Source organism: Aquarana catesbeiana, linkage group LG02 (assembly GCF_042186555.1).
Source record: "Aquarana catesbeiana isolate 2022-GZ linkage group LG02, ASM4218655v1, whole genome shotgun sequence".
NCBI lineage: Eukaryota > Metazoa > Chordata > Amphibia > Anura > Ranidae > Aquarana > Aquarana catesbeiana.
The window spans coordinates 614,387,779-614,410,763 of NC_133325.1; the positions used below are offsets into that span (position 1 = coordinate 614,387,779).

A 22,985-nucleotide genomic window follows, 5' to 3' on the forward strand; every position below is an offset into this window, starting at 1 on the left:
ATCTAAAATATTTAAAAAAATAATACAACCAGATCCATATTTAACTTTACTTAATCTAAAACCGGAATGGTTAACACTCTCTCAATTCAAACTTATGATCCAACTAATAACGGCTGCAAAACAAACAGTGGCCAAGGCATGGAAATCTCCTACATTGGTACTAGCAGAAACAATTCACAGAATGAATAATACAATGTCCCATGCTAAGATGGTAGCCATCGATCAAAATCAAATTCCAAAATTTGAAAAACTTTGGCATCCTTGGATAAAACAACAGTTCCTGTCAAACTTCAATGACTCTGTCCTGTTGCCATGGTAACAGATTAAATGACTTACAGAGACACCCATTCTAAGGCTTCAAAGAGAACTAAAAAGAATAATAAACTGACGAGCGGGACAACCTTGTGGACCATACCTCTACCTTTCAACCCTTTTTCTTCTTTCTCTTTCCTTTTCTCCACCTTACGATTAAAGCTCATTATCAGAATTTATTTGACCTGTATACACTCTACTTGTAAACAATATGTATAGTAGGTATAAATCATTTAAATACCTACAAAAGTAACTAAGGAAATTATATATATCTTTAATTTAGGTTTACGTGAACCCAATGTTTAATATTTGAAATTTCAAGATATTTACCTATATAAACCCTACTGTAAAACAATGAGCTTACTTTATAGATCCTTGTAAACTTACTTTATGTATCTTTATAACATTGTATACTCAATAAACTTCTTTTGACAAGGAAAAAATGACATAAAAAAAATGTGCCTTTAAAAAGTATGGGCAGAAGTAACATTTTGACATCGCTTCAGTCGAGCTATGGTATGGAGACGGGTGGAGGCCATCTTCCCCTCACTCATCTCCATACCTAGCAAGGAGACATGTGCGATCGCCTCCGCCGCTGCTGACAGCTCCGGTAAGCGGCGGAGGAGGGCCTCTCCCGCCACCGATAAAAGCGATCTCGCGGTGAATCCGCCACAGAGATTACTTTTATCTTGTAGCAGACCACCGGCTGAACACGGGGGTACCGGGGTCGTGGCAGCTAGCTGCTGCCATAACAACGATATCCGTTACCAAAGTAGGGATTTACATCGGCGTGCGGCGGTCAAAAAAAAAAAAAAGTGAAAAGTTGAAGTTTTAAAAATTACTGTAAAATAAAATATGTAAATCAGATATTTTTTAAATCAGTTGTAATGTTATGGTGAGACTGAGAATATATTTACAAATGTCTTAAAATGGAACAGACTGACACAATATGGAATAAAGTATTAAACCCCATGTTAGTGTTACTGAACATGCTTTGGTGCATCCACTTTTGTTTCACACACATTTCTGTAAATTAATTCCTTTGCTAACATAATGTGTGCAGGCAGTCACTAAGCTGTTTCCACTTTGTCAGGGCACAGGGAGATGATTTATTACATTTTTAGAGCATTAGCATAGGAATTCAGATAATGAAAGAATGAGGCACGCTCTCTCACCTCCTTATTGAAGCTCCGCTCGGGCTGAAGAACGGAGCTGCCAACGTCACTTCCGGCTTTCGTCAGTTTCAGAATACCCGGCCGGAAGTGACCTCTAGATTTGTAACAACAATGCTCCCGCCCGTAGAATCATTGATTTTACAGGCGGAAGCTACTCAGCATTCTGCATTGCGCCCCAAGGCGGGTTAACAACCCGCAAATGAATGGTGCTTCCCACAGTGCACTATGTTAAAGGATTTTTTTTTTCTTAAAGGGCCAGTTTTAAATTTTTTTTTTTTTTGGTGACTACAGGAGGGGGGGGGTGGCACCCGGGCACCCCCTATGGACGGGCTGCCACTGTTCGGAAGTGGAGAGTACCTGCACCTATTCCCTGGGAAAAAAAAGCCCTGCCTATTTAGTTGTTAAATATTTGAATGGACTTAAACTTAAAAGTTATACATTTCCATATTATAGGAAACATCTAGAAATGTTATGGAGTATCACAACCCAAAAGCAAAAATTGTATATACTGCAGCCAATCTTTAAGCACAGTGGCTGCATTTTTTATTTATTTTTTGCTTTATATTCATCTGGTGATTCACACTGGCAAGTCTGTTATATTTCGATTTCCTTTAACATACTAAATTGTCCAACAAAAATGGCAGTTAGAGAGTAAAAAAAAAAAAACATTTAACATTAATCGGGGGGAGGGGCTAATGTACAGTGGTAGACTTTTATTCAGTTATGTAAAACCCTTATCCAAAAAAATAAAAAATACATTGTTTCTGTAACTGCCTAAAAAGTTTTAGCTGGAGTTTAGCTTTAATTTGTTAGTCTATTAAAATTTGCTATTGCATCTAGCACTAGCCTCTCCACTGGTTGGAAAATGCTGCTGCCCAAGGACAGCTCAATTCCTTAACAGTAACCCAACCAATTAATCCTATGTCTTGAATTTCTTCTAAACAATATCAGTGCACTTCTGTAGCTTGAGTTTCATAGCTGTGTTTACACAGTGTGATACCTCCTAATGCACTGCTGTTTGTTGAGTGCAGCTTCTACAGTTTAGGTCTTTTTTAAATCTTAACACAAGTCAAGCATTTTTAGTACTGGGTGTTTGCAAAGGTCTGTAGCCCCATTTAGGAGATTTCTTATCATTTCCTTTCTAATTTCTATGTGTCTGAAAGAAATCCCCATCAATAAAAACACATTTCTCAAAAAAATATATTGCTGTCTGTGTTCCCAAATGAGAAATCTCCTTTAACCTCTTTAGATCCGCGCTATTGCCAAATGACGGCAACAGCGCGGACCTACATTGCCGGGACGATGTCTATTGATGTTGTCCCGTGCACGAGCGGCCTGCGCACCCCCTGCAGGGCGTGCACGGCGCGCACGGTGATCAGCAAGTCTGAGACTCGCCTGATCATGGATCAGATTAAGGGGTCAGTCCCGACCCCTTACCACATGATCAGCTGTCAGCCAATGACAGCTGATCATGTGATGTAAACAGAGCCAGTAATCGGCTATTTTTTCTCCTCACGCTGACAGCGTGAGGAGGAAAAAAAAAAGCCGATCACCGGCGGCCGTGAGAGGGACATCAGTCCTTATCACGGCGATCTTCTGTGCCCCCTGCCAGTGACACCTAGCAATAGGCAGCAGTGCCGCCTACCAGTGCCCACCAGCATCACCCATCAGTGCCCACAGTGCCATCCATCAGTGCCCACGGTGCCACCCATCAGTGCCCACGGTGCCACCCATCAACGCCCACATCAGTACCACAACAACAGTGCTGCACATCAGTGCCACCTATCAGTGCCCATCAGTGTCACCTACCAGTGCCCATAAGTGCCCATCAGTGCTGCCCATCACTGCCCATCAGTGCCACCCATCAGTGCCGCCCATCAGCGGACATCAGTGCCGCCTTATCTGTGCCCATCAGTACCGCCTTATCTGTCCCCATCAGTGCTGCCTTAACTGTGCCTATCAGTGCCGCCTTAACTGTGCCCATCAGTGCCGCCTTAACTGTGCCTATCCATGCCCATCAGTGCAGCCTATCAGTGCCCACCAGTGCCGCCTCATCAGCGCATATCAATGAAGGAGAAAAATTACCTATTTGCAAAATTTTATAACAAACTATGAAACATGATTTTTTTTTTTCAAAATTTTCCATTTTGTTTGTTTGTTTAGCAAAAAATAAAAATCCCAGCTGTGATTAAATACCACCAAAAGAAAGCTCTATTTGTGGGAAAAAAATGATAAAAATTTAATTTGGGTACAGTGCTGTATGACCGCGCAATTGTCATTCAAAGTGCGACAGCGCTGAAAGCTGAAAATTGGCCTGGGCAGGAGGGGGGTTTAAGTGCCCAGTAAGCAAGTGGTTAAAAGGACAAATGGCTAGCATTTAAAGCATGTCTAAACCCAAAAATAAAAAAAATAATATACTTCAGTTTACCAGTCATTAGATGTTATAGCTGCATTATTTTCTTTTTTTTCAGGCTAATTGCATTTTCTGCAAGCACAGAAAAATGCCTGCCAGAAATCTCTAAATAGCAGCTGTAAAAACTCTTTATAAAAATCCATATTTTTACTCTTTTTAGCTATCTTTATCTCCTCTTTCCCCATTGGCTTGAACTATCTACATTATGTCTTTATGTTGGCTCAACTCAGAAACAATAATAGCTAATAGAAACATAGTTTCAGCCAATCAGGAAAGTATGATGTGGTTACATCTGTACACACTATGTAAGAGCTGCCTTTACATATAAAACCTGATTTCAGGGTGGTATTGCCTGGCATAGCATGGGGTAAGATGTGTCTAGCTTAACTTAAGGACCAGCCTCGTTTTGGATTTTAGGTGTTTACATGTTTAACAGGTTTTTTTGCTAGAAAATTACTCAGAACCCCCAAACATTATATATGTTTTTTTTTCTAACACCCTAGAGAATAAAATGGCTGTCATTGCAATACCTTTTTTTGCACCGTATTTGTGCAGCGGTCTTATAAGCGCACTTTTTTGGGAAAAAATTCACTTTTTTAATTTAAAAAAATAAGACAACAGTAAAGTTAGCCCATTTTTTTTTAATATTGTGAAATATAATGTTACGCCAAGTAAATTGATACCCAACATGTCACGCTTCAAAATTGTGCCCGCTCGTGGAATGGCGTCAAACTTTTACCCTCAAAAATCTCCATAGGCGACATTTAAAAAATTCTACAGGCTGCATGTTTTGCGTTACAGAGGAGGTCTAGGGCTAGAATTATTGCTCTTGCTCTACCGGTCATGGCGATACCTCACATGTGTGGTATTGACCACCGTTTTCATATGCGGGAGCTACTCGCGTATGCGTTCGCTTCTGCGCATGAGTTCGTCAGGACGAGGGGGTTTCTTAAAAAAAATATATATATATTTTTATTATTTTACATTTTTTTATTTATTTTTACACTGTTTAAAAAAAAAATTGTGTCACTTTTATTCCTATTACAAGGAATGTAAGCATCCCTTGTAATAGAAAAAAGCATGACAGGACCTCTTAAATATGAGATCTGAGGTCAAAAAGACCTCAGATCTCATGTTTACACTAAAATGCAATTAAAAAAAACCCATGACATTGAAAAAAATATGCCTTTAAGAGGCGTGGGCGGAAGTGAAGTTTTGACGTCGCTTCCGCCCAGCAGTGTCATGGGGATGAGTGGGCGCCATCTTAGCCTCACTCCTCTCCAGGCACAGAAGGGAGACGGATGCGATCGCCTCCGCCACTACGGACGTCTCCGGTAAGCGGCGGAGGGCACCGGATCACGACGGGAGGGGGGCCCCTCTCCTGCCACCGATAAAAGTGATCTTGCGGCGAATCCACCGCAGGGACCACTTTTATCAGAAAGCTGGCCACCGCATGAAAACAGGGGTAACTGGGTTATGGCAGCTAGCTGCTGCCATAACAACGATATCCACCGGCAAAGTTTGGACATACATCGGTGTGCGGCGGTCTGGAAGTGGTTAAGCTCTGAACAGTATTACCCTTCACATTAAGCAGCTTTCATGCTGCTCCAAAATCAGGAACTGAGTGACCCTCCATCTTCTCAGCCCTTAAGTCACATCCAAAGCATGCTTCTGTGGTCTCTGGCTGGCTGAACAAGTGCTGCTGGGTTCCCCAAATACAGACTTGCAGGAGGTGCTTCAATTTTCTGTGTCCTTCTACTAGCAATATTATACCTCTAAGTGCATTTACATGATTAAAAAAATCTCCAATACCTACAATCTGCTTCTTTGCCACAACTGACCCCCAAACAGACTGTCAAGGTGTCCCTTACCCTTACTAAGATCAAGACTCCCACTTCCAATTTGACTGGGCTCGAACCAATGGCTTACCAATGGACTTCTGTGCCACCTACACAAAGACGCTTGCCCCTCATCTCCTACCTTTATATGAAGAAACATATTCAACTTTTACACTCCCACCATCTATGTCTATCATTGCTTATTATTCTTATCCCCAAGACAAATAAGGGTCCTCTTGATTTGGCATCCTATAGACCTACAAACAAATGTTAACTTAATTTTAATGAAAATCGGTTCCCTCTGGCTTAATCAAGTCATACAATCCATTATACAACGGGATCAAACTGGCTTTATGCCTAGTAAAAACACCCCAACAAAGATATTTGTTCATGAATTTACAAGCCTCCCATGACTCAGTGAACACCAGGATTTGGAGGAGTCTGGTTGCAGCAAAAGCATTAGATTCTGTTGAATGGGGTTATTTGTGGTAAATGTTACACAGCTTTGGGTTTGGCTCTTGATCTAATAAATGGCTACAACTTTTCGGTGCCTCATCCTTGACCCGAGTTTGTGTCAGTGGGTGGATATCTGAGGTTTTCCTACTCACCAGGGGCTCTAGACAGGCATGCTCCCATTGTCCCCTACTGTATGCCATTGAAGTTGAATCTCCCACCCCTTGATTCAGTGAACACCCCAATATTAAACGTCTACAGGTGGAAGTACACACTGAAGAAGCTGGATTGTAAGCTGACAAAATGTTTTTATATTGTAAGCCTAAGACCTTTCACTTAATGCTGCTATCACAGTTAGTAATGATTTTGGTAGTGTCAGGGCTGGGCTCAGCCCTTCCTTCTCTGAGCTGGCTGCTCAACTGTCAGCTAATTGCCAGCTTCTATCTCTCCAGAGTTACTCAGCTGTTGATGATATCCTGCTCGTCAGTCCTGCCTACTTAAGCCATCCAGTTCAGAGGTTCTCTGCCTTTGCCTTGGTCAAAATCACAGAAACCATCTCCTGCGATCCTGTTCAAGACTTGCTTTCCTGACATCCCTTCTGGCTTCAGAACCTGCTTGCTGTTCCACTACATTGATCCCTGACTTCTGGCTTGGCTGACTATCCGTTCTGGTTACTGAACTTTGGCTATGTTTTTACTACGGTTGTTAATTTTACTTTTATTATTAAACAAGTGTGATTTAACTGTACTTTTGTCTGTCTGATTTCATGGTTTCTGACAGGTAGTTATTCATGTCTGACCATTAACTGGTCAAAATCACAAATTTTGTTAATATACAAAATGTGCAAAACAGAAAGGCTTTTTATTGCAAAAATACATACTATGGGGTTGATTTACTAAAACTAGAGAGTGCAAAATATGGTGCAACTCTGCATAAAAAAAACAAGAAAAAGCAATCAGCTTAAATGAACAAGCTGAAGTTAGAAGCTGATTAGCTACCATACACAGCTGCACCAGATTTTGCATTAGTAAATCAACCTCTATATCTCTTCTATAATAAATGATTCTTATCTGTCTGTTTGCAATCTTCCTAACAATATACAGTGAGCTCTGCATGTGCAGCTCAGTGTACACTTTCTCCACTTGCAAGGATGAATGAACTCATGTGCATGGGAACAGACCACCTTTTATTTATTATTACATAGCTTTACACATAATATCAATTACCTGTAAGAGCTTCAGCTTCAGTTTTAAACATGTTTTTTTATTCCAGAATAAGTGTAGGCAATCTATGTGTAATAAAATAATTGAGTTTGCTTTATGGCACTCATTATTCCTTACAGTTTTGCAAATTCTTTTAGGAATTACCTTAAAACCGCAATATGACATTAAAGCTATGTGTTTAGTTTTACAACAAAATGTAGTAAATTAGCTGTGGCAAGTGGTACCGCATTCATCTCTGCTTTAGGCTCAAGCTTGAATTAAAAACTGCCAATCCAAAAGTTAACCTTAAATTGTTCAGCTGCTGATTCTCTTTGAACTCCCGCTTTATATTCATAAAAGCCTTTTAACAAAAAGACCTTTCATATGATACTTTCAAAATATTTCTTAGTTGTATACTAGAAGAAAGAGCACTTGTGCAGTGGTATATCTTGCTTGCTTTATACAATTGGGTGGACCTACTGATGGAGTAAAGTAAATGTTAGCTGTGTTCACTTTGAATATCCAATCATGTGCAAGGAAAAAAAAACAGGACCTTTTTAGGACATGATTGAGACTTTGGAGCGAACACAGCTTTACTTTAAAGGATAAGCCCACCTTAACACTAAAATCTCTACATCTACAGACATTCACGAGATCTAACACTAACCTATCTAACCCTGTAAAGAAGAAATCCCTATACATACCTTATTTGAAGCTGACTCGACCCAATCCTATGCTGAGCTGTCAGCTGAGGCTTCACTGTGGAGGCGGGTGCAGAGGACACAGCTGACAATGGAAGCCCCATAGTAAGTCTATAGGTGACGTCACTTCCCATTCATTTCTCAGCCGTTGTCGGCTGTGTCCTCTGCAGAGCTTCCGCCGTTGGAGATCGGACTGGATCGGCTTCAAAAAAGGTACATATACTGATTTCTTCTTTACAGGGCTATATAGGTTAGTGGTAGATTATGCATGTCTGTAGATGTAGAGATTTTAGTGTTAGGGTGAACTTATCCTTTAAACACTAATATTTACATGCAAAGTAAACACTTACTTTAGGTGAACAGCTTGTTCTTCTTTAGTAAATCATCCACACAGCGTGTTCTGTAAAGAGGCAGCTCAATAAATAGTGCAGGTACTTTGCTGCTTAGCTACTTTGTAACTAAGGAGATCCTCACCTGTCTACACAAACTCTAACAAGTGATCTCAAAATACAGATCTATCATTCTAATTGTTTTGTTCTCCTGCATGACCATGTTCAAGCCCCTTAACCTCCCCTATGAATATTATTTTAAAAACTAGAAAAGGTCAAGACTCTTTACTGTCCTAAAGTTCTCCATCAAGGAGAAAATTCACATTTATTACTAGAAATATCTTAGACTATTTTTTTTTTTTACCAAACAACAATGTAATTAAGAAGAAAGCATTTTTCAAACCTGAGCGTGTTATTCCCATAACATCCTATATCTCCAATGCCGATGTCATCAACCATTATAAGAATAAAGTTGGGCAATGATTTTGCAGTGCAGAGACTGAACAAAGATATCATTAGTGTCAAAATCTTCATATTTCTACACAAAAAAGGTAAAGCATAGTAAAAGTGAGCAAAATGTGAAACAAAGTAGCAATAAAACACATCAAGTAATTGAATGGTAGAAAGTTTCTAAGTACTTTATTGCACATTAATCTGATTATTCTTTTTTTTTTTTTTTTTTGCTACATCTATGATAAAATTTACTTTTTGAAGAAAAAAAATGGCAATATTATGCAAAAAGAAAAAAATAGAGATAAAGATGAAAAAAAAATCAGCATGACAATTGAAAACTAATATAACAAACAGCGTGCTTCCAATGGCTGAAAAACAAGACTAAGAATGTGAAAGCTGAAGGAAAGAATAACAAAATATGAATATGAATTATACATAATTTCGTTTTCAGTTTCTTGTGCTCATCCATAAATTTAGCCCAAGAGAACTTCCCAGAACTCTTGTTTTTAGGTTTACCTAAAGTTGCTTGTTATGCAGTACTGTAACTTTTCTCTTTCAAAACATGGTTTTGCTGCTTGTGTTTGTAAAATAATGCTTTAAGCAGAATGAATGATAAAATATAATGATATGATGTGTAAAAAAAAATAGAGTGACCCTGCTGAGAGTCAGAACTGTTTAGTGTTCTTTGGGAATTGCCTTTTTAATTAACTGGCTCTGCTGGTCAGGTTTCATTCCAATGGTCAACTACAGGAGTGCAAGAAAACCATATCCACTTTTTGCCAAATACTTGTACTGATTAATAAATGGTATAGGCATCACTAAGAGGCTGGTTCCAAGCATTGTGCACCCAGAATAGAATTTATAATATTTTTGCATCTTAGGATGTCACCAACTAAAGGGTTACCTGGGTGTGGTCGAATACAGAGCTAAAGTCATCTTTAAAAAGCATAATTTATTTGTACTTAATAAATTGTATGAGGGCATCTCCCCTGCTACATTTATACACTTATCCAAGAGCTAATGCCTGGAAAGCTTCAGCATAGAAAGATTTGTCAGTATGCCTGAGCCATCCTAGGACAGCCTGCTTCACTTTGTCATCAGTGCTGAAATGCTGACCTCAGAGGAACTCTTTTAGGGGTCCAAACAGGTGGAAATTACTTGGAGCGATGTCTCGGCTATAAGGAGGATGTGGCAACCCCTAACAGCTGAGTTGTGGTGAGCAGTATGAGCTTGTGCGTTGTCCTGGAAAAACAGGACTCCCTATAGTGATCAAACCAGGCAGTTTTTTCCACAGTCGTGTATGCACATTACTCAGAACATGACAGTAATATTCATTGTTGAATGTTCACAGGAATGACTACTGTGGACTGGGAACCATGACAGCCGGGATCATCACTGACGGACCTATGGCCATCCTTAAAAAGTTTACACCATTCAAATGTCTCATTGCAGCTGAGCGTCTCATCACCGTACTGTGCCTGAAGTCTTCTGCAGCTATCTGCAGAAGTTACGTCTTTGTTCACAAGAAACGTCATTACCACATACCGCTTCATGCACGCTCTAATGCCCCGTACACACGGTCGGATTTTCCGATGGAAAATGTCCGATCGGAGCGTGTTATCGGAAATTCCGACCGTGTGTGGGCTCCATCGGACATTTTCCATCGGATTTTCCGACACACAAAGTTGGAGAGCAGGAGATAAAATTTTCCGACAACAAAATATGTTGTCGGAAATTCCGATCGTGTGTACACAAATCCGACAGAAAAAGTGCCACGCATGCTCAGAATAAATAAAGAGATGAAAGCTATTGGCCACTGCCCCGTTTATAGTCCCGACGTACGTGTTTTACGTCACCGTGTTTAGAACGATCGGATTTTCCGACAACTTTGTGCGACCGTGTGTAGACAAAACAAGTTTGAGCCAACATCCGTTGGAAAAAATCCTAGGATTTTGGTGTCGGAATGTCCGAACAAATCCGACCGTGTGTACGCCCTATAAGACTGTTGTCTGCCATCTTGATTAACGGTCTCTGGACTGGCATGTGACATGTGCACCGCCTATCAGTAAAAGGACACACTTGTCACGTACTACTGTGTGTAGTACCACCACGCTAGCATTCCTTTTTAAACCTGTAAAATAAAAAGTCCCGTTTTTACTTAAACCCTCTTGTATATCTTTGTAAGTAAAAAAAAAAATTAAATTAAAACTGGGATAGTCATCTGGTTTTCCTTAAACTTAGAGATTATGTTTTGTTTTATCTTGTTTTCTTCAGATGTGTTCACATTCCTGCATTTAGGTATTTGTATATTTTATGTTTAAAATATTTGTAGTCTTTACAGTTTCCAGATACTGTAGCTTACACTTATTACATGATGCCAAAAGATGTTGGCTCTCTTTTTTAATTGATACAACCATAGCCCCCAAAATAAGAACAACAGTGTGTGTATGCAATACTTATATGTCCAGAGAATGGGGATTTCAGAAAACATTGTATGAATTTAGATAAAAAATGTGATAATACGGAACCTACAAAACCAAAGGAACAGAGATCTACAATACATGATGGAATTGATAGCACTCTCATCTAGCAGTAAGAAGGGTCGCTGGTTCGAATCCCAACAACGACACTACCTGCCTGGAGTTTGCATGTTCTCCCTGTGCCTGCGTGGGTTTCCTCCGGGTACTCCGGTTTCCTCCCACACTCCAAAGACATGCTGGTAGGTTAATTGGATCCTGTCTAAATTGTCCCTAGTATGTATGAATGTGAGTTAGGGACCTTAGATTGTAAGCTCCTTGAGGGTAGGGACTGATGTGAATGTACAATGTATATGTAAAGCGCTGCGTAAATTGATGGCGCTATATAAGTAACGGAAATAAATAAAATAAATAAAATATTTAACTGCCAATTTAAGCAAAGTATTTACTTTTGATATGCCATTGGACTTAAAGTGGATGTAAACCTGAATTTTTTTTTTTTTTTTTATGTCATAATGTAGAGTATAAGATTTCCTATCATTTGAGCCCAGTTTTGCCACAAAGAGTTAATGCAGCTCTGAGCAATCCTCTTTTATTGTTCAGTGAGATAAAACTTGACAAACCGAGAAAAACTTTGTCAAATCCTCCCCCTTGCTCTGAGTGACAGGTGATTTACATATCTTATGCACTAGCCTAAGACATGCATTATTTTTTAATTCCCACCCCCACTTCTTTCTTCAGCAGCTCTACAAGGATTGGCTGTTCCACACCTCAGCATGATTTGGCATGCTGAAGTCATGTGGTTACTTTCATGTCTTTTCACTGGATGTTAGAGATCATAGCAGAAGTTCAGTGTAAGAAATACACAGGAGAAAATGCATATTGACAAGGGGAGTGTAGAGGTGGGCGGGGAGTCTACTGACATCACGACTCCACCCACCGAGCTCCAGACAACAGACCCACCCACAGAATCTGCTGTTTTTCTGGTCTCATAACATACAGAGGGGATACATTTGACAGGTAAAGATACATGCAGGAGGCGTGTATATCCTTATAGATAACCCCTATGGCAGTAGTTTAGAAAGGATGAAATTGGGTTTACATCCACTTTAACTGCCATAAACATAATAGATGCTTCCACAGCTGTGCCTCTCCTCCACTGCCATAAATATGTCTATTATTTCAGAACAGTGAATGATCGGTTTAAAAACCCACAAATGAATCGTGGGAGGGAACCATTCCAAGTTACCAATCCTAGTTATATTTTATTTTTAAGAGATACCAAAAGGTCACTGACACCTAGACATTTTTTATGGATACATTGCCAAAACGGAGGTACACTGGGGTTGATTTACTAAAATTGAAGAGGGCAAAATCTGGTGCAGCTGTGCATGGTAGCCAATCAGCTTCTAACTTCAGCTTTTTCAATTAAGCTTTGACAAAAAAAAAAAAAAAAGCTGAAAGCTGATTAGTTTCTTTACAAAGCTGCACCAGATTTTGCACTCTTCAGTTTTAGTAAACCCACCCCCATGTCTATGACAATGTTATTGACTTATTTACCACAGCACTGTCTTAATATTAATATAATTCATCTAAATTGGACTTACCAGTTACTACATAGTACAGCACGAAACCATTTCTTTTTTTGCCCACAGTATAGCACAATGTCTACATAAACAATATCTCCATCTTAGCAAACCTTTCTTTCCAAACCATAACAGCTCATAAAATTACACAAGTCTAGTGTATGTAAACAGCAGACACTTTTATTACATATGTTAGTGATACAGACCAACAGTAGTGGCATCCTCCCGCAGTCAGTGTCAGATCACCTTACTGTACAACCTCTATCTATATGTTGATAGAACAATGCTATTCCTGATAAAATGGACCCTACTAGTACTTTAACTATTGAAGTTTCTCACAAACGATGTGATGCTATATTCATGTGCTATGGATAGCCCTGGATCAAGCATCACTGGGCAACCATTGCACTGGTTAATGGTTGTGAATTTAATTATCATTAGATGGCCCTGTGTTCACAGACACAGTGTAAGGAGCCAATGCAAGCAGTGTGATAGCTATGATGACCAATCACTGCAATTAAAAATGTAAGTGTACTGCTGTTTACATTATTGATTCCTCCCCTTCCTCTTATAACAAACAAAGTAGATATATTGTAGTAAATTCCCACTGACACCTGAGTGTTGCCTATTGAACATCACTTTAACCTCACTTAGAATTTTTAAAAAATCTTTAGTAAAACATTTACTCAATACAGCAAAGGCTCCGATTCCTTTGCACTGGAAATCTAGCAACATTCCAACAATAAAAGTTTGGCTGTTTAAAGTGAATACTTTATATGAAATAGAGGAATCATTAGCTTTTAATACAGATAGCCTGGATGCTTTTCACAAAACATGGAATGCCTGTTATATTTTGAAGTTGTCAGATGAATACAAAGATAAATAATGTATATACATCTGTCCAGTTTTCCAACCACTTAGAACCTAATTACTGTCTTTGATGTAGATCTCTATAGCCATGTCGATAAAATGTCTACCTGATAATGTTTGACAACGTGCCTGATTGTTTCCTTGACAACCATAAGTTCCAGTACCGTAAGCAGAACCCCAATTCTCAGTATTGCTAAATAACCTCTCTTTCCACTTTCTTTCCCTGTTATTTCCAAGAATTATTCCAAGAAAATGTTGAAATGTGTACTATATCATTTCACCTTTTAATGCATTCTACAAAATATTTTGGGTACTTTATACCTAAATTAATTTTAATAATTATAGCTAAACATGCTATTTCCATGTGCAACTTTAATACATCTATGTATTGTTTTTTCCATAAACACTTAGGAAAACATTGTGCACCCTGTGTTATCTTGCGATAGACTTCTGCGCTACTCAAGTGATAAGGAACGTTTTGTGTAATGCTGCAAAATCTAATAGTGAACACCGCTCCACTACCTACTAATCTATAAATACCACAACAATGAGATGTGTCTGTGATTCTGCGCAAAAACTATTCACTGGTAAAAAGTGAACAATAAATATTGTAAATAAGTGCATCTATAAGTGATATGCTCTATAAAAAACAAACAAACATCTAAAGTGACTTCAGTGCTAATATATACAGTGAAGTGACTAATGCATCAATATAAAGTGACTGAACAAAGTGCACGTGCGTTGATAGGAGATCTGGTGACTTTCGTGGTGTTTAGTCCCCACTCGGGGCTCCCAGAACTCTCACCTTGATGACACAATAAAAGTGCCTATTAGAATCCCTTGGATGTAGAACTCCTTCCACTTGGATCAGTGCTGGCGTTCTGGAGTGCTTGTAGATAAGCCATCAGCGATGTTCCCTCCAGTAAATAGGTTCCACATAGGGAGTAATTAAAAAAGGGGGACTCCAATAGTGTAATAAAGTATGACCAAAAGTTTTATTAAAACGTATAAATTGCTTACATTAAAAACAGCGCTGGGCAGCAGTGAAAAACAGCGGTTTCAATCCCCGCTACGTCACTTCCGGTCCGCGTGTGTTGTGTTTCCGGTCACGTCCTACGCGTTACGTCATGTGACTTCCTCAGGGCACCGGATTGGCTGTTATCATTGTATATTTATATTGTTGGGGCCGGAAGTAAACAGATCGCCATTTTGTTGTGGACAGGATGTATGTTAGTACCGCGGCCATTTTGCGGAGGATGATCGCGCTAATGATGTCTCAATAAAGTTTCTTTGTATACATACAAAGAAAATAAAAAAGGGGGAACTAGGATGTTTGAATTGCAGGGAGATGTGCTAAATATATACTAAAGCACGGCTCAACGATCGCTCAACCTGCACTTGTGATATACGTACAAACAAATGATAATAAATAGCTATAGTAGTCCCCATGGTGAAATATTACATATATAATTGAGAACCTACAACCAAACCATAATATAAAACCCCGAGCTGGGATGATATCAAAATAAAAATAAAATAAAAATATTAATAAAAATAGTATAAACTAACCACTAATGGTTCATAATCAGGTAAGTTAAAACACTGAATAATTAAATCAGATAAAAATCAAGTCCTGTACAAAAGTGAACATGCATGTACTTATAACTGCATGGACATCCTATGGGTGTGTGTAAAAATATTGATTAAAAATACTATATAATAAATAATATACAATATATATTAATTTACTATTTTCAACCCCCTATTGAAATGAAATAGGAAAAAATGGAAAAATTGTGACAGCAACTGAAGGCACACCGGAAATGACATAATGGGTTAACAAGAATCAGTATAACGTTAAAAATCACTTATAAAACAGTTTAAATCAAATTCTATATTTAACCCTTCGGGCGCCAATGTCCTAATTCTATGGATCCACTTAGATTCATTCTGGCTAAGTGTTCTAATTTTGTGATCCCCTCTCCATGATCTATTATATTTCTCTATACCCCAAAACAACAATCCCGTGGGGTCTTTATCATGCTTTAATGCAAAGTGTTTAGATACGTTATGCTTCGGACATCCTTTTATAATATTTTCTATATGCTCTTTGATTCTAATTTTTAGTGCTCTCTTAGTTCTCCCTACATACTGTAAATTGCAGGCACATTGTAGGATGTACACTACTCCTTCTGTATGACAATTGATAAAATCTTTTATAGGGTAAGTGTTTCCTGTACTAGTTGCTTTAAACTCTCGTTTTTTACCCTGAAATTTTTTTGCATGTGTACATGCAAAACAGTACTTGCAAGGATAGAATCCTTTGCCATCAAAAAATGTAAATTTGTTTTTGGGGGGAGGTTCAACCACATTTTTAGCAATCATGTCCCTTAAAGTGGGTGCTCTTTTATATGTAATCAATGGTTTCTCCGGTAGTATTCTTTGTAAGTGCTTATCTTCCTTTAGGATGTGCCAGTGTCTTCGAATTATCCTTTCTATGTCTTTGAATTGGACATTATAGTCTAAAATTAGACTTGGTGCTTCTGGAAATAGTTGTGGCTTCTTGGGTGCGTGTATCATCTGTTCTCTGTTCATTATTTGGATCGATAGGATCTCTCTTTTAATCTGAGCTTCTTCATATCCTTTGTTCACAAATCTTTGTCCAATCATGTTAGCCTGGGTCTTGAAATCTCTATCCGTGGTGCAGTTGCGCCTAATTCTCACAAGTTGACCCCTCGGAATGTTGTATAGCCATGGTTTGTGGTGGCAACTGGTAATAGGTAAGTAGCTATTTCTTGACACTTCCTTAAAGTGGGTTTTGGTTAATAGTGAGTCTTCTTCAATAGTGATTTCTAAATCCAGGAATTCTATTTTTTTAGGATTTATGTTCCAAGTTAATTGTATATTCCTGTCATTAATATTTAAATTACGTAGAAACTCCTCTAATGACTCTCTACTTCCATTCCATATGATGATAATGTCATCGATAAACCTTTTAAATAGTCCTAGTTCATGGGGGTGATGTTTATACACTGATTCCTCCTCCCATTGTGCCATAAAGGCATTGGCCACACTTGGCGCAAATTTTGCACCCATGGCAATTCCCGTGATTTGCTTATAGTACTTTTGATCATGCCAGAAATAATTATTCTTTAATGAGAACTCTAAACATTTAATTAAAAACTTCCTTTGTGTACATTTTAATGTACTATGTTTTCTCAGAACCCATTTAGTTGCCTCACATGCTTGGTGGTGTTGAATTATAGTATAAAGAGATGATACATCGACCGTAGCCATTAGAGTCCTTCCTTCTTGGACCGGTATGTTTTCTAATAATTGTAGGACATGTTTAGTGTCTCTTACATACGATGAGGTTTTTTGAATAGCAGGTTGGATAAAATAATCGATGTACTGGCCAATTCTTGCTGTTAGGGAATTAATCCCATTCACTATAGGTCTCCCCGGGGGGTTCTGCAGATTCTTGTGTATCTTGGGGATTGTATAGAGAACTGGGATTCTATGTGAATCAGGAACTAGATATCTTGCTTCTTTAGCATCTAGTATACCCAGTTCCTGATAGATTGTGCACCCTGTATTTTTATTTTCAGTGTTCTTAAATAAAGTTTAATGTGAAAAAAAAATATTGTTGTAAATGATGAATGAATGAATCAGCACCAGTTGATTCATTGGGAGAGAGTTTCACTAACTGTTGGATCTTTTTCTAACCCTTTAACATCCCTTCTTTGCTATACATCTGATGTCTATTCCTGTCTGTCTAATTGGGTTCAAAATGGGTGGGCTCGGGGCGCCTAGCCCACCCACTTGTGTGACATTAGCAAATTAATATTCACTAATGTCTTCCTGCTTCTCCTGCTGGCCAAACAGGAAGCTGGTCCTGAGACCCGATAGGCCGGGGGTCCTAAGACCCGATTGGCCCTGGATGGGGCAAGTGCAGGGCTGGCGGGTGGCCTGGTGGGCAGACAGACGAGCAAGCAGGCGATCGATCGATTGACCAGGGGGAGGGTGTCAGGGCTGGTCTCAGCCCTACCTTCTCTGAGCTGGCCGCTCAGCTGTCAGCTAATTGCCAGCTCCCATCTCTCTCCACAGTTACCCAGCTGTTGTTGATTCTGCTTGTCAGTCCTGCCTTCTTAAAGCCGTCCAGTTCATTTGATCTCTGCCTTTGCCTTTATCAACACAGAGACTTTCTCCTGCATTCCTGTTGAAGACTTGCTCGGCTGACGTTCCTTCTGGCTCCTGATCCTACTTGCTGTACTACTACGTTTATCTCTGACTCTCTGACATTTGCTTGGCTGACTACCCGATCCGGTTACTGAACTCTGGCTTGTTTTGACTACGCTTACTCTGTTTACCTTATTATTATTGTTATTATTAAACAAGTGTGATTTACAAACCCTCTATGGGAAACGCAAAAACCTGTTGTCTTGAGTTACCCTGACTTTGTGGCCTCCTTTAAAAGGGTATTTAATGTTCCCGCATACTCCGCTTCTGCTGCCAAGTGCCTCATGTCCATCAAACAGAGTACAAGAACTGTTGCCGACAATGCCTTTGAATTCCGTACTCTGGCAGCAGAGGTTGCTTGGAACAATGAGGCCATTGTGGCTCCTTTTTCTCATGGATTCCCGGATTCCATCAAGGATGAGATAGCAGCACGAGATATACCCACTGAGCTGGAGAGGTTGATCACATTTGCCATCCTCATTGACTCCAGACTCAGAGACTCTCTTTTAAGGAGCGCTTGCGGAAGCCCCCTGTACGTTTGCCTCCGAGCTTTGCAGTCCCACCCATGCCTCCCCCACCTCCCATGCCTCCTGGTACTGAGTCGGTCAGTGAAGATGAACCCATGCACTTGGGCTTCACGCGTCTCTGCCGATGAGAGAGTCTTTAGGAGGAGGGAGAGATTGTGCCTTTATTGTGGCCAGGCAGGTCACTTTTTGAAGTCTTGTCCTACCCGTCCAGGGAACGCCCGAACCTTGAGGTTCTGTCATGGACAGACCTTAGGTGGCGTTGTTTCATCCCCAGTTATCCAGAAGGATAAGCCCTGGTTTCAGTCACCCTTTCTTGGGCTGAGTCATCCATTGAGATACAGGCTCTAAAGAACTCTGGGGCTGCAGGCCTGTTCATTGATGCTGCCTTAGTATCGCAGTACTCAATTCCGAGGCAGCTGCGTGACACTCCACTTGCCATTGAGGCTCTTGATGGGAGACCTCTACAGCCTGCCCATGTGACTCATAAGACGGTTCCATTGTCCATGGCCCTAGGGGCTCTTCACGATGAGATAATCTAATTCCAAGTTATTTCCTCACCTAGGTTTCCTCTGGTTATTGGTTATCCTTGGTTACAGAGGCACAACCCCTCTTTTGATTGGCTCCATGCTGGGGTTCTCTCCTGGCCACCACAATGCATTCAGACATGCTTCCAGAAGGTAGCCAAGGCCCTGTGTACCTCTTCACTCTCCTTCCTGCCGGATGAGTACCTCGATTTTAGCAATGTCTTTGACAAAGGTCAAGCTGGTAGTTTGCCTCCACACCGGCCTTATGATTGCGCAATTGACCTTCAGCCTGGTGCCATACCCCCTCGTGGCCTGGTTTACCCTTTGTCGAGCTTGGAGGATAAGGCCATGGAGGAGTATGTTGCAGACGCACTCGCTCGAGGTTTCATCCGCAAATCCTCGTCTCCTGCTGGTTTCTTCTTTGTGAAGAAGAAGAGCGGTGAACTGAGACCTTGTATTGATTATAGGCTTCTCAATCGTTTCATGATTAAGAATGCCTACCCGATTGCGGTTTTCACGAAGCTTGATTTGAGAGGGGCATACAATCTCGTTTGGATTAAGGAGCGATGAGTGGAAAACTGCGTTTAATACCAGAACAGGCCATTATGAGTACCTTGTAATGCCTTTTGGCCTTTGTAACGCCCCGGCAGTTTTCCAGAAATTTATTGACGATGACCTCTGAGATTTGTTGCAGTTATGTGTGGTGGTTTATCTCAATGATATCCTCATATTTTCCAAGTCCCTGGAGAGCCACCACACAGATGTCTGTCGTGTGCTTCAGAAACTAAGAGAAAACAATCTCTATTGTAAACTGGAGAAGTGCGAGTTCCATCATGAACAGGTTAAATTCCTGGGCTATGTCATTTCCACTGCTGGTTTTTCGATGGACCCAGAGAAACTTTAGGCAGTCCTACAGTGGCCCCGACCCATGGGTTTACATTCTCTGCAGCGTTTCCTGGGCTTTGCCAACTATTATCGGAAGTTTGTTCAAAACTTCTCGTCGCTGGTCAAGCCCCTGACTGATATGACCAGCAAGGACGATAACCCACAGAGTTGGTCTCCAGAGTCCATTAAGGCCTTTGAGAGTATATATATATATATATATATATATATATATATATATATATATATATACACACACATACATACATACACACACACACCGTATTCATCGGCACGCACCTTTTTCCCCTGAAAACAGAGGGTAAACTCTGCCTGTGTGTTATACGGTGATACATTTTTTTAATTTACCTAGGGGGAAAGGGTGGGGATCGAGCGGTCCGCCCAGGGTGCCACCAATTGGGGGTGCCACCCATTGGGGGGTGTCAGGCCAGTTGCCCCACTTCTCCTGGCAGTGGGACAGCGCTGCCATACTGTCAGACCCTTCTCATATACTGCTTTTTCTTTGTGACTCTCATTGTAAATCATTACTGACAGCCCTTTCTCATACAATGTTCCTCCTTTGTCACTCTCAATGTAAATGGAAGCCTCAAGTAACGCTACTCGTTCTGGCCGCTCTCCTTCTCCCACTCCGCCTCCTCCTTGAGTGCAGCCTTTGATTGGAGGAGTAGAGTGGTCATGTGACCAATGAAACAGCAGAGGAGAGTCACATGACCAGGTCCACGAGAGAGCAGTGTTAATTGAGGTATTACAAGCTTCCATCTACATTGAGAGTGACACAGGAGGAATGTTGTATGAGAAAGGGCTGTCAGTAATGATGTACAATGGGAGTCACAAAGGGGAGTGGTATATGAGAAGAGGCTGACAGTGATGTTTTCTCAATTATGCTGGCAGCGCTCTCCCAGGAGACCTCAGTGCAGAGGGGCTTTATAAAGAATGGAGTCTGTGTACTGTGCAGGGAAAAGGGTCTGCGTAATGTGCAGGGGGCCATGTGCTTTGCAGGGGGGCCATGTGCTGTGCAGCGGGCTGTGAAAAGTTCTTTTCCTGAAACTTCACTCTTAAAATTAGGGCACGTGTTATACTCCTGTGCATGTTATACGCCGATAAATACGGTATATATAATATATTTGGGTATCCTACACAATGTTTCATATTCTCTGTAACTTGTTAATACGGATGATACAGGAGCAGTGTCAATAGTCCTATCTAGGCGACAGACGGAGAGTCATAGGTAGCCAGCCCCGCCACCCCAAGGGGATCATACTGTGGACAGGATGGCTCCTCCATGACTACTGGGCTATCAAGAGAGGACATTCCCTTCAATCAGATGTTTCTATACTCAATGAAATTACAAACATAGGAGACATACCCTGTTACACCAATTGGTATGGTATAGAAGTACAGCAAAGTATAATGAAATTAGTAGAACTATCCGCTAAAGTTTTTACCTCTTGACCACTTCTCTATCACAAATGGGATGTGTCAGGGGTGCCCTCTGTCTCCTTTAATTTTCTCATTGCTTATGGAGCCTTTAGCTGCACTCATTGGAAAACATCCTCTGATAGAGGGAATCATGGTATGTGGCCAGGCACATAAAATAAGTCTGCTCGCAGACGATATGATCTTATCTCTCACTGATCCAATGTCTTCTCTGAAAGCACTAGAATCTGTTTTAGATAGTTTCAGCAGAGTATCTTACTATAAACTCAAAATATCTAAATCTTCTGCCTTCCAGGTAGGTATAGCGAAGGATGTTCTATCAGAATTGAAGTCTTCTTTTAAATATCAATGGGAGACTAATAAACATTCATATTTAGATATTACCTTCACTTCTCCCTCGACACAGACCTATGAGGCTAACTATAAAGCTCTGTTACAGGTTCTTGCAAAGGATTTTTCTCACACAGAGATCCCAACAATAATGTCAGTGAGTGCTGGAGGGACAGAGCAAAGAGTAGTGCTTAACAGTCACTGTTCTGTGCTCAGAGCGTACCCGAGAACTGAGGATCAGCAGTCTTTGATCACTCAGTTCTTGTTGTAGAGTCAGTGGGGGAAAGCTACAGCATCGCAACAATGCTGTAGCGATCTAGGTAAGTATAAATGTTTGTTATTTTTGCTTATCGCACTTCTCTTTTAATTAGGTGTTAAAGTGGAAGTCCATGCAAAAACTAAATTCCCTGCATCTATAGCCACCAGCATTCTAACACTAACCTCTCTAGCCCTATAAAGAAAAAACAAGTATATATACTTTTTTTGAAGCTGGCATGACCGGATCTCCAGTGGCAGAAGCTCTGATCCCATGCTGAGCTGTCAGCCTTGGCTTCACTGTGTAGGTGGGTGCAGAGGACACGGCCATAGTAAGTCTATGGGTGATGTCACTTCCCATTCATTTCACAGCCTTTGTCGGACATGTCCTTTGCAGAGCTTCTGGCACTGGAGATCAGGTTGGATCGGGTTAAAAAAAAGGTACTACATTTCTTCTTTACAGGGCTAGATAGGTTAGTGTTAGATTGATGGTGTCTATAGATGCAGGGATTTTAGTGGACTTTTTTTTCCAACTTAAAGTCTTATAGAAAGGAACTGTTTTTACACTTTGCTGAAAACCTCGGTTAGCAGCAGATCATAGAAGAAGCTTATGATACGCACTAAGAGCCCTTTCACACTGAGGAGTTTTTCAAGTGCTTTGGAATTAAAAAAAAGCACCTGAAAAGCTCATGAAAAAAGCTTCCCATTAAAGTCATTGGCAGCGTACACTGGGGTGGTGCGCTGGCAGTGCTGTGAAAAAAATCCGACATGCAGCATCTTTGGAGCATGTTTGGAGAGCTAAAAAAAGTACCTCAAAGACACCCCTCTACATTGAATGGGAAGCGCCTGAAAAGTGATTCAAAAGCGCCTCAAAATGTTTTTTGGAGCCGTTTGAGTCATGTTTTCTTTACCAATTTCCCGACCAGCTGCTGCAGTTATACTGTGGCAGGTAGGCTCCCCT

The 22,985-nt window shown here is 40.4% G+C and overlaps 1 protein-coding gene across 4 annotated transcripts in view; it reads right to left on the reverse strand.

Annotated features, from left to right (window-relative positions):
* Positions 1–22,985, reverse strand: part of STS (steroid sulfatase) — a 496,435-nt gene that overhangs the window by 363,141 nt on the left and 110,309 nt on the right. For 2 of the 4 annotated variants that reach the window (XM_073616370.1, XM_073616372.1), the window contains exon 2: positions 8,827–8,961. The exons of the other annotated variants lie outside the window; for them this stretch is intronic. In XM_073616370.1, coding sequence (XP_073472471.1) covers positions 8,827–8,957 — 131 coding nt within the window. In that variant the 5' untranslated portion in view covers positions 8,958–8,961. The remainder of the gene's footprint in view (positions 1–8,826; positions 8,962–22,985) is intronic. 4 annotated transcript variants of the gene reach the window in all.